Raw genomic sequence first — 12,772 nt, forward strand, 5'->3', positions numbered from 1 at the left:
TGTGGGAGAAGGAGCCCAGGCCATAGCCAACATCCTGACAGGTGTTTCATTTTCCCCCAAGTTTTTTTACTGAAATCTGCCCCTTTTTGATAAAGCAGTCTACTGGTTAAAAATGTCAATAAACTGGGGTTTTAAATAACCACATATAATAGAAGTGCACATATTTTGCTTTGAACAATGGGACATTTCTTTTGGAAATGGTATCTGGGATGTCAGACGCAACTTATGTTTTGCTTAACCTATGTGGTAGGACATTATGAAGATTTTTTATGACTACATAAAATGGGGCTCTCAGGTATAGTAGAAATAAACAAGAGTCTTGGTTCCTTTAAGACAAAACGACAGTCGAACATTAGGACAGAGGGTGAAGTTATGAGGAGTGCAGGATGAGCCCAACGGTAAGAAAGCAAGGCGAATTCCTTAGTGTATCAGGCTAGCACATGACTTGCTCAATGTAGGCATATCCATTTCGTTGGAAAGAGGGACACAACTCTCCTGACCCCTGTTTCTGGTTCCAACCTCAGAGGTCTGATCAGCCTCCCTCAGCCAATGACCAAGCACCACCGGTGGCCCTCCGCCACCTTGTCGGCTTGGTCAGGGGAAGAGCCCAGGTCCCCGGGTTAGATTTCACTGATGCCTTCACAAAAGCCTCACTGCTATCCCACACGTCGCTACCCTCTCCAGCAATTCTTAACGTTTTACCTCCAGCAATCTCAGCAATGGGGAGCAGAGGAAACAGAAACACTTGTTTCCCTGAGCTGATGCTATTGATTTGTCCCTGAAACTGGTGTTTAAGTGGAAAGCAAACCATTCTTTATACTGGAGAAGGTCCTTTCAAGGTACTAACTCGACACAAGTTTGTGAGGAAAAATCACGAGCCTACCCAGCACTGGCAATGTGATGATGTTCTGTGTAAACACACGGAGGCTATGTTTCTGCTCTTTTTTCTTTTAGAAAAATAAGCCAATCCTAGACCCAATTGTAGGGTGCCTTCTGGAACTTCAGGAACTCTCTTTCCTTGACAGACATTTGCTTATACCATGTGTGTTCTGTGAGGAGGGGGGTGACCTCTTGAAAAAAAACCATTTCACAGCAGCCTTTGATACATGCAGACCCAGCACCGACACGGGAGCCCCAGGTGAACAAGTCTCTGGGGCTATGAGCAAAGAAATGATGGGCAACACGTGATAGAGCAACACAAAGCGGCAAGCTTCCCCCTCTTTGGGAAGCAGACCAGTCACAGATGGACAAAGGATTACAAGATTATGTTGTGTGACAAAGCCACTGCATTCCCGCAGGAGCTCCCAGGGTCTAAGGCCAGATGCGATAATTTGTCTTACCCCATGACCCAGACTGTGGAATGCAACGGGCACATTTTGGGACTGGCTTCAGGCCAAATCACAGCTCCTGATTTTCTCATGTACACGAGAGTACGCCTTTCACAGGCTGGTCCTAAATCATCGAAGCAGGTGGATACTGGTGTGTTCAGGAACACCTCACATTTCCTATATACTCAAAATTTAAGAGTAGATTTGGTGGAGTTTTGACCAAAACAAATGATATGTTTAAAGAAATTTCTGAATTCACTGGGGATTAAAAATACTACTTAGGTAGCTTCAAGGTGGTCATTGAGAACTTGGTGTTGGTCACTCCAATTGAGAAGTTCAAGGACTCTTGTGTCACAAAATCTGCTCTAGTCCCTGAAGTAATGGTTTTAACATTTAGTCACTGAAAACCAAACAGAGGCGTGAAAAGAGGGAACTTCATAGTGTGAAGTCTGAGTTATCTCAGCTTTTATAAATCAAGGAGGAACTAGAAGGCCAGCGAATCAATGCGTCCGTGGGCAGCTCCTATTAACAGAAAGACAGGCCATTACACCAGCCGTGGCCTGTTTCCCAAGGTAGCTCTCAGACACTGGAATTCAAGGAGTGACAGTTCGTCTTAGTTCATTCCTGTCAGAAGCCAAAGCAGCTCTCAACAGATTTCAAGGGGCTGAGAGACACCGCAGAAGAGGTGAATAATGACATCCTACGTTCAAGGATCTGAAGACCTAATGGTGTTAAGTTGGCAATACTCCCTCCATCGATCTATAGATCCAATCCTCATTAAATTTCCACCTTATTTCTTTGCAGGAATTGACATGCTGATGTGCAAATTCAGGGGACTCAGAATAGTGAAAACAATTTTGAAAACGAAGACCAAAGTTAGAGAACTCATACTTCCCAATTTTAAAGTTTTCTACCAAGCTGAAACAGTCAAAACAGTATGGTACTGGCCTAAGGATGGTTTTATATATATATATATATATATATATATATATATATATATATGGAATATATATATATGGAATATATATATGGAATATATATATGGAATATATACATGGAATTTATATATGGAATTTATATATGGAATATATATATGGAATTTATATATGGAATATATATATGGAATATAAGTGAGAGTCTAGAAATAAACTTTAACACATTCATGGCCAATTGATTTTTGACTAGAATGTCAAGACAACTAACTGGAGAACAGCCTTTTCAACAAACAGTACCAGAACAAGATATCCACATGCAAAAGAATGAAGTTGAACACTTACTTCTACCATATGTAAAAAAGTGAACTCAAAGTGGATCAAATATTGACACATAGAGCCAAAAGCATGAAAGCTAAAACTATGAAATTCTTAGAAGACTATAGAAGCATAATCTCTGTGGCCTTGGATTAGTCAATGGTTTCTCAGATTTGCTGACAAAAGCATAAGCAACAAAAGGAAAAAATACACAAACTGAACCTCATCAAAATAAAAAATTTTCTGCTGCAAAAGGTACTATCAACAGGTGAGCAAAATAAGTCATACAATGAGAGAAAGTATTTGCAAGTCATGTACCTGATAAAGGACCTATATCCAGCATTATATAAGAACTACTACCACTCAGTAATAAAAAGACAAACATCCCAATTAAAAATAAACAAAAATACATATAGATATTTCAACAAGAAGATATACAGATGGCCAATAACCACATAAAAATATTCTAAACATCATTACTCATTGGGGAAGTACAAATCAAAACCAATGAGATACTATTTCCTACCAACTATAACAGAATGGTTATAATGAAAAAGGCAAATGATAGTGTACATATGAAAAACTCAGAACCCTCATACACTGATAGTGGGAATGTAAAATGGTGCAGCCACTTTGGAAAAATTTTTAGCAATTCTTCCTAATTTTTAATTTTTTTAAAGGTTAAAATTATCATATGACTCAGAAATTCCAGTTCTAAATATATATCCAACCTATATACATCCACACAAAAACTTACCATATTTTTGGACTATAAGATACATGTTCTCCTCCCAAATTTGGGAGGAAATGGGGGGGTGCCTCTTATAGTCCAAATGTACATATTTGGCTCACTGTGGGGGAGGGGCAGCGGCCTATGTTATTTATGTTATTAAATATTTTACCACATTTTTTGCTTCAAAAATCTTTTTTCTATTTTCCTCCTCTAAAACCTAGGTGTGTGTTATAGTCTGGTGCATCTTACTATCTGCAAAATTCAGTATATATAAATGGCCCCAAAGTGGAAACACCCCAAATATCTATCAGTGATGAATGGATAAATAAAATGTGGTCTACCCATATAATGGAATATTATTTGCAAGTCAAAAGAAATGAAGTACTGACATAGGCTCCAATATAGATGTAACTAAAAAACAAATGCTGAATAGAGGAAACCAGTCACAAAACACCACATCCTATGTGAGTCCATATGGTATCCAGAACAGGCAAATCTACAGAGACAGGAGGAAGATTAGTGGTGGCTTGGGGAGGGGGGAGGCAGTAGAAAGGACTAGGGGTAAATGGGGAATTAATGCTACTGCGCGCTAGCTTTTGAAGGTGATAAAAGTCTTCTAAAACTGACCATGATGTACTATTATTTGAATACACTAAAAACTACTGAGTTGTACACTTTACATAGGTGAATCTATGGTATATAATTATATCTCAATAAAGCTATTATACATATATACATGTATAGAGAGGAATTGATTGATTGATCGGTAGATCAATCACACTGATCTCCATGGTCCTCTCATGTAACTCCTAGAAGTCTTCATCCAAAGTGAAAATGAATCTCAACATAATTGCCCTCCGCCCTAGCACCTCCTGGAATAAGTCTGCATGTGGCAGGTGGGTGCAGTTGTTGAAAGAGCTGCCTACGCAGGGGGTGCATCAGTGCAAACCCTCTCACATTCATCGACTCTGGAACCTTGGTTCGGGCACCTAACATTTCTCTGCTTCAGCTTCCTGATCTGTAGACAGGAGAAAACAAATATTTCCTACCTCACAGAGTTGTGTGCCTGCCGTAAGCATGCAGTAAGCCTCACTTATTATCACCTCTCTAGAGTCTTCTTTGTATGTGTTTTTGCTAAAAAGTAAGACCATCCTGATGCCACAATGTCCTCAATGTGACATAGCTGGTAGGGAGGCCTAAGAGTCTCTCCTGAAAGATCCACCTTCTGAAAGTACAAACCATCACTCAAAGGATATTTAGCTCGTTATTACCAATTTCTTTTAGAGGACAAGTTGAAAATGTTTGGAGGACACTGAAGCATCAATATGGGAAGTGTGCTCTTACAAATTTCCTCTCCTCTCCAAATTTATATATTTAGATACGAATGTAGTATATATACAAATACATATAAGCACACACAAGTGACTTTTGAGAGAAGGTAATCATAGAAGGAAGTTCTGGTTGATTTATGTAGCTCTAATCCAGTCCATAGCATAACAAGGTCTCACTTTAAACTGGCAAATCAGCAGTCAGTATTTTATTTTACTTCCAGCAGAAATGGTCATCAATATATTTAGTTCAGTCATCCCAGTATTCAATAACTGTCCTACTGCATTGCCATTTATAGCTTTTCCTAAAAAGGATTTTAAAAAGCCAAAAGTATTGGCTTTTTTTTTAAAGGGTAGGCTTGATTTGATGTATAAAAAAGAACAAGATTCCAATTTGCTTGGGCACTTGGTGCCATTCTTCCAGGTCTATACATGATGGGAAAAGCTATTCTTCTTCTTGAAGATCCCGATTAATTTGTTAAACTTCCTGCTGAAACCACGGAGTAATGTAAATCAGGAAAGACTTGGTTAGAACATTGGTGTTCAACCATATTATGAATTTTTTGACAAACATTATTATAAGAAAAGGCAAATTTGACAACTTTCATTTCTAGCGATGACTATTTTAATATTTGCACATTGACCATATTAATATTCAATATTTCTGTCTCAGTAAGGTGAGCTTAATTATATTTTTATGGTTCAACAATTCTTTCTTTAGTGCTCAAAAATACCCCAGAGATCCTGCTCCACTCTTCGAAGGATTCACGTTTTCCTCTCTTGCTGGCCTGAATTCTGACAGTTGGACCTTCCATGAAGGCTCAGGAGAACTGCCCTTGTACCATTCAACAAAAAGTCACTCCTAGATTACAGATGAATTAGGCCCAATAGTAATATTTCTTGGGCAAAAATCTGTCAGCTTACCAGAGACAGCTGCATTTTCATTTTTTCTGTACAGCTGACCTGTGTGTGTTTCTTTGGAAGAGCAAGGCGCAGTGGTAGGCATAGAGGGCGCCGCTCCCATTTCCTGGGCTCACCTGACCATCCGGGGAGGCAGCGGCAGTGGCCCGTGGTGGGGTGGCAGCCATCCGCGTGGCTGCAATCACAGCGCTCGGCGCAGTTCAGCCCGTACGTGCCGTCCTGCGTGGAAGACAGCAGTGAGGACACAGGGAATCTGACATCGGGAGACCCAAGGGGCCTCGGTCAGCTGTTTCCGGTGCAGCACCCTCCTCTGCTCCCGAACACCTTGCAGCAACATCCTGCCTTCTAACCACCTCCTTCCACATCTCCGGGGCCCCCAAACTATGGGCTCCAGGAGGCCAGTATTTTAAAGTCCCTCAGACCTTAGTTTAGCTCTGACGTCCGGTTGGGACACACGACTGGTGACGTCAATGACACTCATATGCTGATATGCATAATGCAGAGATATGCAAATATGCCAACTCATTCAAATCATCTTTTTTATCTTACTGTAAGCCACAACTTGTTAACATATTTTCTTTGCTCCTAAATATTTCTGTAAAACAGTTCCGTGTTCCCTACAAGGCTTTCTATTCTTTAGTGCAACGGGAACAGCCTGACCCACATAGAGAAGCTCCAAAATTTAAAAAAAGTGTTATAGCTCTGACTGAGTTAAGTGTGTTTCCGTAAGCTGCCAGTGGGGTATGTGGAACTGTAAGGGAGATGAAAGTCTTCTGTTTCTTTTCCTAGGTGACACCCTCCTTTTGAGGCAGACGTCTAGACAAAATGGGGTGATCTGATTGAGGATTCCGAGAGCATGAAGCAGGCTCACCCTCCCTCCTCTCCGTCCCCACAGACATCTGTGTTCTCACACGCACACCAGTGTGGGCGGTCCACCAGAGATGAGACTCTTTGTGGACGTGGTCACTTAGCCTGTGGGCGAGGAATGGAAAGCTGTGCCCTGACAAGCCCTGCTCTTTCCTGCCACATCCTGAGGGGCCGAGGGCGAGTGCTAGAGACCTCCAGCACCGCCCAGCACTGAGGAAAACAGGGGGGCACACGAACCAGGGGGGCCCAAGGGGAGGGACCTATGCACTGGCACGGAACAGCCATGGAAGTTAGGTGGCAAATCATTGTTCANACGAAGCAGGCTCACCCTCCCCCTAATCCGTCCCCACAGACATCTGTGTTCTCACACGCACACCAGTGTGGGCGGTCCACCAGAGATGAGACTCTTTGTGGACGTGGTCACTTAGCCTGTGGGCGAGGAATGGAAAGCTGTGCCTTGACAAGCCCTGCTCTTCCCTGCCACATCCTGAGGGGCCGAGGGCGAGTGCTAGAGACCTCCAGCGCCACCCAGCACTGAGGAAAACAGGGGGGCACACGCACCAGGGGGGCCCAAGGGGAGGGACCTATGCACTGGCACGGAACAGCCATGGAGGTTAGGTGGCAAATCATTGTCCAGATTATTAAACTTACTAAAATAAAGTAAATAAACTACTTTTTAGGCCCACTAATGTTTGATGGGGTTGCATGGGATGTAGCTTTGCTACTATTTCAGCCACCAAACCACTGGTTTATCTGATTTAATAACGTACCTAATATGTGAAAAAAATAAATAAAAGGTCAAAACTGTGCCAGAGGCTTTGCTCTGTCCACAGCCAGGCTGGGTGTGAAAGGAGATCTTCAAGCCCTTCTAAGGGCATGGATACTGGGTTCACTGGTGGGTGAGAGGCAGCATGGCTAACTTCATTTTGTCCCCTTTAAGGGTTCGCAGGGCATGAAATAGGCCAGGGCAGGCCCTCTCTGCTTTGGGAAATGGCTTGTACTTAGTGAGGAGGAAGCCCAGGGAGAAAAGAACCTCTGTGGATGGCCTTTCGTGAGGGGCTCTGCTCAGGGGGTCACAGTGTCCTCTTGGCTATACGACCTTCTCCAGGAGGCATAGAACACACAAAAGGGAGAGCGCATATGGGCTCAGGAGAAAAGAAATGTAACAGAAAGAAAGAATGATGAAAAAGAAGGAAAGAAACGGCCACGTGCTTCATTCCAGAAGAAAGATAAATCACGTGACTACAGAAGGCACTTTCCAGGTGCACCCTTCGTCAGCCAGCCTGCAGGTGACACAGTGTGGGATTTCTAATGACGAAAATCTCCAAAGCAGGTTAAGGGACTAGACTCAGCATTGGAAATCTCTGCAGACTCTGTGACTCCAGAGACATTTGCATTAAAAGACGTCTGTTTCCAAACCTTCTCTCACTCTCACTACCTCCACCAGCATGTCTGTGACACCTTCACCACCCCTTCTGCTCCCCGGTACGGTCCAGCCCAAAGGCTGGAGGAGCTCCATCACAATGGAAACGCACTCTCTGGAGAGTAGGGAGGCACACGCTGGGTGATGGGCAGGCGCTGCTGACGGGCTGCCAGGAAGAGATGGGTGTGTAAGAACAGAAAATATAGACAGGGGTGGGCGTGGCATTGGGGGGAACCTGAATAGATACGAAGGAAAAAAAAGAAGTGATTCTCACAAAGCTACCTAACCAATTTCCATGTCTACCCCTTTACCTTAGTTCTTCTAATAATTCCTGAGGTTTGGTTTGCACTCAGACACTTTAAATCAAATCAGGAAAACTGCAAGAAGAGGCGAACCCTCTGGCATAGGCTCCCAGGCATTCCCAGCTTGGGTACTGGTTTGGTGGTACCTGGCAGGGCAGCTCGCATTTCGCCCCACGCCATCCGGGTGCACAGGTGCATGTCCCATCCAGGGTGTTGCAGGCTCCGCCGTTGAGGCATTGGCATGTTAAGTTACAGCCAAAGCCCCAGGTGCCGCTGGGGCAGCTGATGGAACAGTCCACGCCGTGCCAGCCTGCCACGACAAGGACGCAGAGCGTGAGAGGGAACCGAGGCAGCAGGGAGTTTTGCTGAGCCCTCCCACGTCCCTCCCCCTTTTGAAGCATCTTCGAGATGCACAGTGGTGTCCTGCAGCTCCAGCACAGAGATGTGCGCCGTTGATCTGTCACGCAGATGCCAATATGGGAAGCGCCACTGAGTAAAGAGGCATGGAGTGGGGGTCCCTTTAATGCACAGTGATGCTGAGTTTTGTTCAGGTTGGGAAAGTGAAATATTTATCTGCCTTTAAAGCAGGACCCTGTTAATCATGAACACTGGGTATCTAGGATCCTGGCCACTGTAGGAACTCCAGACAGACCATTCTGGTGCTCATGTGAAATGGGTGCTTGGCTGCATTGCTCGTCATGACTCCAGGTCCGTGCATTCAGGGGCACGGAAACTTGCCTGCTCAGCTTACTCATCCCCAAAGTGCAGAGATGCACAGACTGTTGAAGTGGGCAGCAACTTCAGAGATTAGCTCCTAAGAATGAGCCTCTTCCCTTGACTCAGGAGCGCAGGAGAACCCACCCTGGCTGAAGGGCTTGCTGAGGCCAGGCACTGAATTTTGGCACAGCTGCACCTAGAATCCCAGTCAAGTTTTCTTCCCTGTGACTCCAGGAGATGGCAGGGTCAAGATCAGATAAAAGACTCAAGTACTCACTCACCTGCCTTACAAGAACACGACCCATCCACAGGAGAGCAGATGGCATCGTTCTTACAGCCACAGAGAGAGGAACAGTTCACCCCATAGGTCCCCAGAGGGCATGGGGCAGAGCAGTCAGTTCCCTAGAGGGAGGCAAACAGGAAAGTGCACGCAGTTCTACCAAATGATATAAGGCCCACACCAATAAACAAAAATACATCTTGGTGATGCTGATTATACTCCCTCTCCAATTGTAACACATTGTATAATGTGTTACAATTAAAGACTTGTTGTAATGCCACCACTACACAAATTTAGAGATTCAAGGGCAATGCTGGCTGGCCCATGTTTATGACGTAGTATTGAGTAATATCCAAAAATGCCTGCTGCCTTCATTAGTTTTCCTTTGTAGCAAATATAAAACCTTTTGTCCTTGCTCAGGCAAGTAGATATATAACAATAAACTGTAGCTGTAAAGTTACTGTCAATAAATGAACATAAATATGAACTGCACATTACATTGCAATGCTTCCTAGACTCCCTTGCATAATAAGTACATGATCTGATCAGTGGGTCCAACAGAGGAATGGCCCACCTGATCAATTTATTATTCGACAGCGTATTATCTGAAAGGTAGAAGTTGGCTACCAAAGGTGACCGGAGGTCTCTTACTTTAAAAACACAAGGGACTCTTTAAGACAAGGCAGATTCCAGGGCTCAACCAAAGGACTGTGACATAGATTAGAAACCCCTGCCCTGGGTGGTGTGGCTCAGTGGATTGAGTGCCAGGCTGTGAACCAAAGGGTCACTGGTTTGATTCCCAGTCAGAGCACATGCCTGGGTGGCGGGCCAGGTCCCTGGGGGTGGAGGGGAATGAGAGAGACAACCACACGTGGATATTCCTCTCCCTCTCTTTCCCCCTCCCTGTCTAAAAAGAAATAAATAACATCTTTTTTAAAAAAGGAAACCCTGTAAAGATCCCCTCAGCTCAGAGACTTTATGGTCTCCTTATTCTGCACGATGTGCTCTGGAATGATCATCAATGCCCTTCACCGTTTAGCGTCCTCCTCTTTAAACTGGGAGAAAATTATTCAAGAACAATCCATTTTCCTTTAAAACAAAGATTCCTGGCCCGTAGCTAAGACAGCCTGGAATCTAGCCAAAATTCGGTTCTATCGGCATATATGGGCATTTTTGTTAAGTTCTAGATTCTCAAAGAGACCAAAAAACTTATGTATTACTAACCATTGCACAATATGTAATACATGCTAACTTGATATGTTATGTGCTTTCAAATTATATGGAATTAAGACGGAAACTGTTGACAAAAAAATACATCCTACTTGGAAAAGTAATTTCTTTGTTGCATATAAAACAGTAAAATAATTATATAAAAATAATTACGATATATCATTCTTTATGACAAATATTAATAATTAACTATTACTGGCACATTTACTGTTTTACCAGATTTCTCACTCATCATTCTCAGATAATTACTTATATCACTTATCACTAGTTTTCTCTTTCCTCTTCTTGTTAATGGCGGGATTGATTTTAGCATATTCATTGCACTGCAGCAAAGGTCATATAAGTCATGGTATCAATATACTCCACACCACACCCTGTCTCCTTCCTCCTGAGCCCTCATCACTTACTTTAAATCCCGGGGCACAGGTGCACTTTCCCGTTACACTGTCACAGTCAGCCCCGTTCTGGCAGCTGCAGATCTGCTGGCAAGCTTCCCCGTAGAACCCAGGAGAGCATGTCTCATCACAGTAGAGCCCCGACCAGCCAGGCTTGCAGGCACACTCCCCAGACATGGGGTGACAGCTGAGAGCGTGGATGAAAGGAGCAAGTCACTCTGGGGTAAACATGACACCCAAGGCCCATGCAAATGTGGCCTAGTGGTGGTTAGTCATGACCACCAAATGTGTGGGTAATTCCATGCACAATCATTCAAACTTCATTCCCAGGCTTGGCGTGATTTAATTAATTGGCTGAAACCCGACGGGCACTATAGCAATGTTGCATGAAATCAGCGTCATGCTCTAAGGCGATGGCTGTCACTCAGTGTCCTTTTGTCTGAAATTCATTTTAATTTTCATAAATCAAAAGCCCTGATGCAATAAAAGGGTGACAGGAAGAGAAGGTCTAAGGGGCTCCATCCAATGAGCGCCACCAAGTCAGTTCACCAGGGTGATATCCAAAGAGCTCCAAAAGCTGCAACCTTTTCAGCCTGTTTCTTCTCTCAGCTCCCCCTACCTGGTGGCAGTGCAGCTGTCCCCACCTGAAACAGCAGCCACCCTGATGGGCCAGGCAGCCGGCTGTCACCCCACAGCAAATGGACACGTCAGCTGCACTGAGATGCACCGGTTACTGAGGTTGACACAATAGGGCACTCTGTGGCACTCCAAACACATGTGCTTCCCACCGAGGAAAATGTTCACAACCAAACTCGCTCTGTGCACAATTGGAAGACTGTTAGAGACGAGCTTCCTCTCCAGAGATTAAACCCTCCCCTTATGTAGGGGCAACAACAAAATCTGTGGTTGCATCCAGACAGTTGCTGGAGAACCTCTCACTGGAGGACCATTCCTGTATTTTCTAAACTTGGAGAGAATACTTCTCTCTCCGGGGTGGATGAAGGCCGAGGGTTTAAATCCAGCTGTCCCACCGCTGGGGTCGCCAGAATGAAGGCACACAACCTCTGGGCCTGGTGTGTCCATCTGTCAAGTGAGGGTCTCAGCCACACCCTTACCACTGAGACAGTTTGTTCCCCACTTCAGAAGTTTATATAAATATACTTTGAGGCCCCTATTGCAACGAAATTTCCACAAGCAAAGGCCTAGGCATCTATCCAAAGCTTGACTCAGAAACCATGGCATGAAGAAATATCTAAGCACCGCTCTACATTTCAGATGGTCACTTAGATATAAAAAATTTGAATTCAGGAGACGAGGATCTGAGTCTCAGATCTCCTTACATTTATGCATATTTTGTTATGTGCTTTTTATCCATGGGCAAACTCCTGGCATCTCCAACTTGGCCCATCGAACACGATGCCTTTGTTCTTCCCTGTCTTCATTCCTCACCTGGTGGCTACTCCCAACTGTCCCCACCGAAATAATGGCACCTCCAGTCTCTCAGATGTTTAAACTACAGCTTGGAGTTTTTCGTGATAACACCTCCTCCCATAGCCACTTCATCATGAGGACCTGACCGCCTTGGATCCAGCGAGAGCTCTTCGTCCTCACTGTCACCATCCTGCTCCAAGCCAACACCATCTGTCCCCTGAACCGCCTTCTCTAACTTCCCTCCCTGCATCCACTCAGGCCTCAGAACCTGCAAGCAGGTCATATCACATCATTCTCCCTAAAACTCTCAGAGGCTCCCCACCACACTTAGAGTAAAAAAAAATCCATGCTGTTTAATATAGCTAGAGTGATCATATAATTACAGAAACCAGGACATTTTTAAGAGTGAAAAAAAGTTACTAGTAATTACATTAGGACAACAGTCCTAAACCAGATGGTCCCTGGGACACCAGACTTGGGGCCGTCCTGCACAGAGTCCAAAGGCCCTCACCATCTGTCCAGCCTCTTCTTTCATTTCTCTCTCCTTGTTACTGTGCTCCACTGTAA

The 12,772-nt window shown here is 44.3% G+C and overlaps 1 protein-coding gene across 2 annotated transcripts in view; it reads right to left on the bottom strand.

Annotated features, from left to right (window-relative positions):
* Positions 1–12,772, bottom strand: part of MEGF10 (multiple EGF like domains 10) — a 124,618-nt gene that overhangs the window by 30,240 nt on the left and 81,606 nt on the right. For both annotated transcript variants that reach the window (XM_037028513.1, XM_037028503.1), the window contains exons 9-12: positions 10,787–10,961; positions 9,151–9,271; positions 8,299–8,462; positions 5,677–5,779 (exon numbers count right to left, since the gene is read on the bottom strand). In XM_037028513.1, the coding sequence (XP_036884408.1) occupies positions 5,677–5,779; positions 8,299–8,462; positions 9,151–9,271; positions 10,787–10,961 (563 nt within the window). The remainder of the gene's footprint in view (positions 1–5,676; positions 5,780–8,298; positions 8,463–9,150; positions 9,272–10,786; positions 10,962–12,772) is intronic.

Source organism: Sturnira hondurensis, unplaced genomic scaffold (genome assembly GCF_014824575.4).
Source record: "Sturnira hondurensis isolate 20B ecotype Veracruz unplaced genomic scaffold, ASM1482457v3 Scaffold0001509, whole genome shotgun sequence".
In the NCBI taxonomy this organism is placed as follows: Eukaryota; Metazoa; Chordata; class Mammalia; order Chiroptera; family Phyllostomidae; genus Sturnira; species Sturnira hondurensis.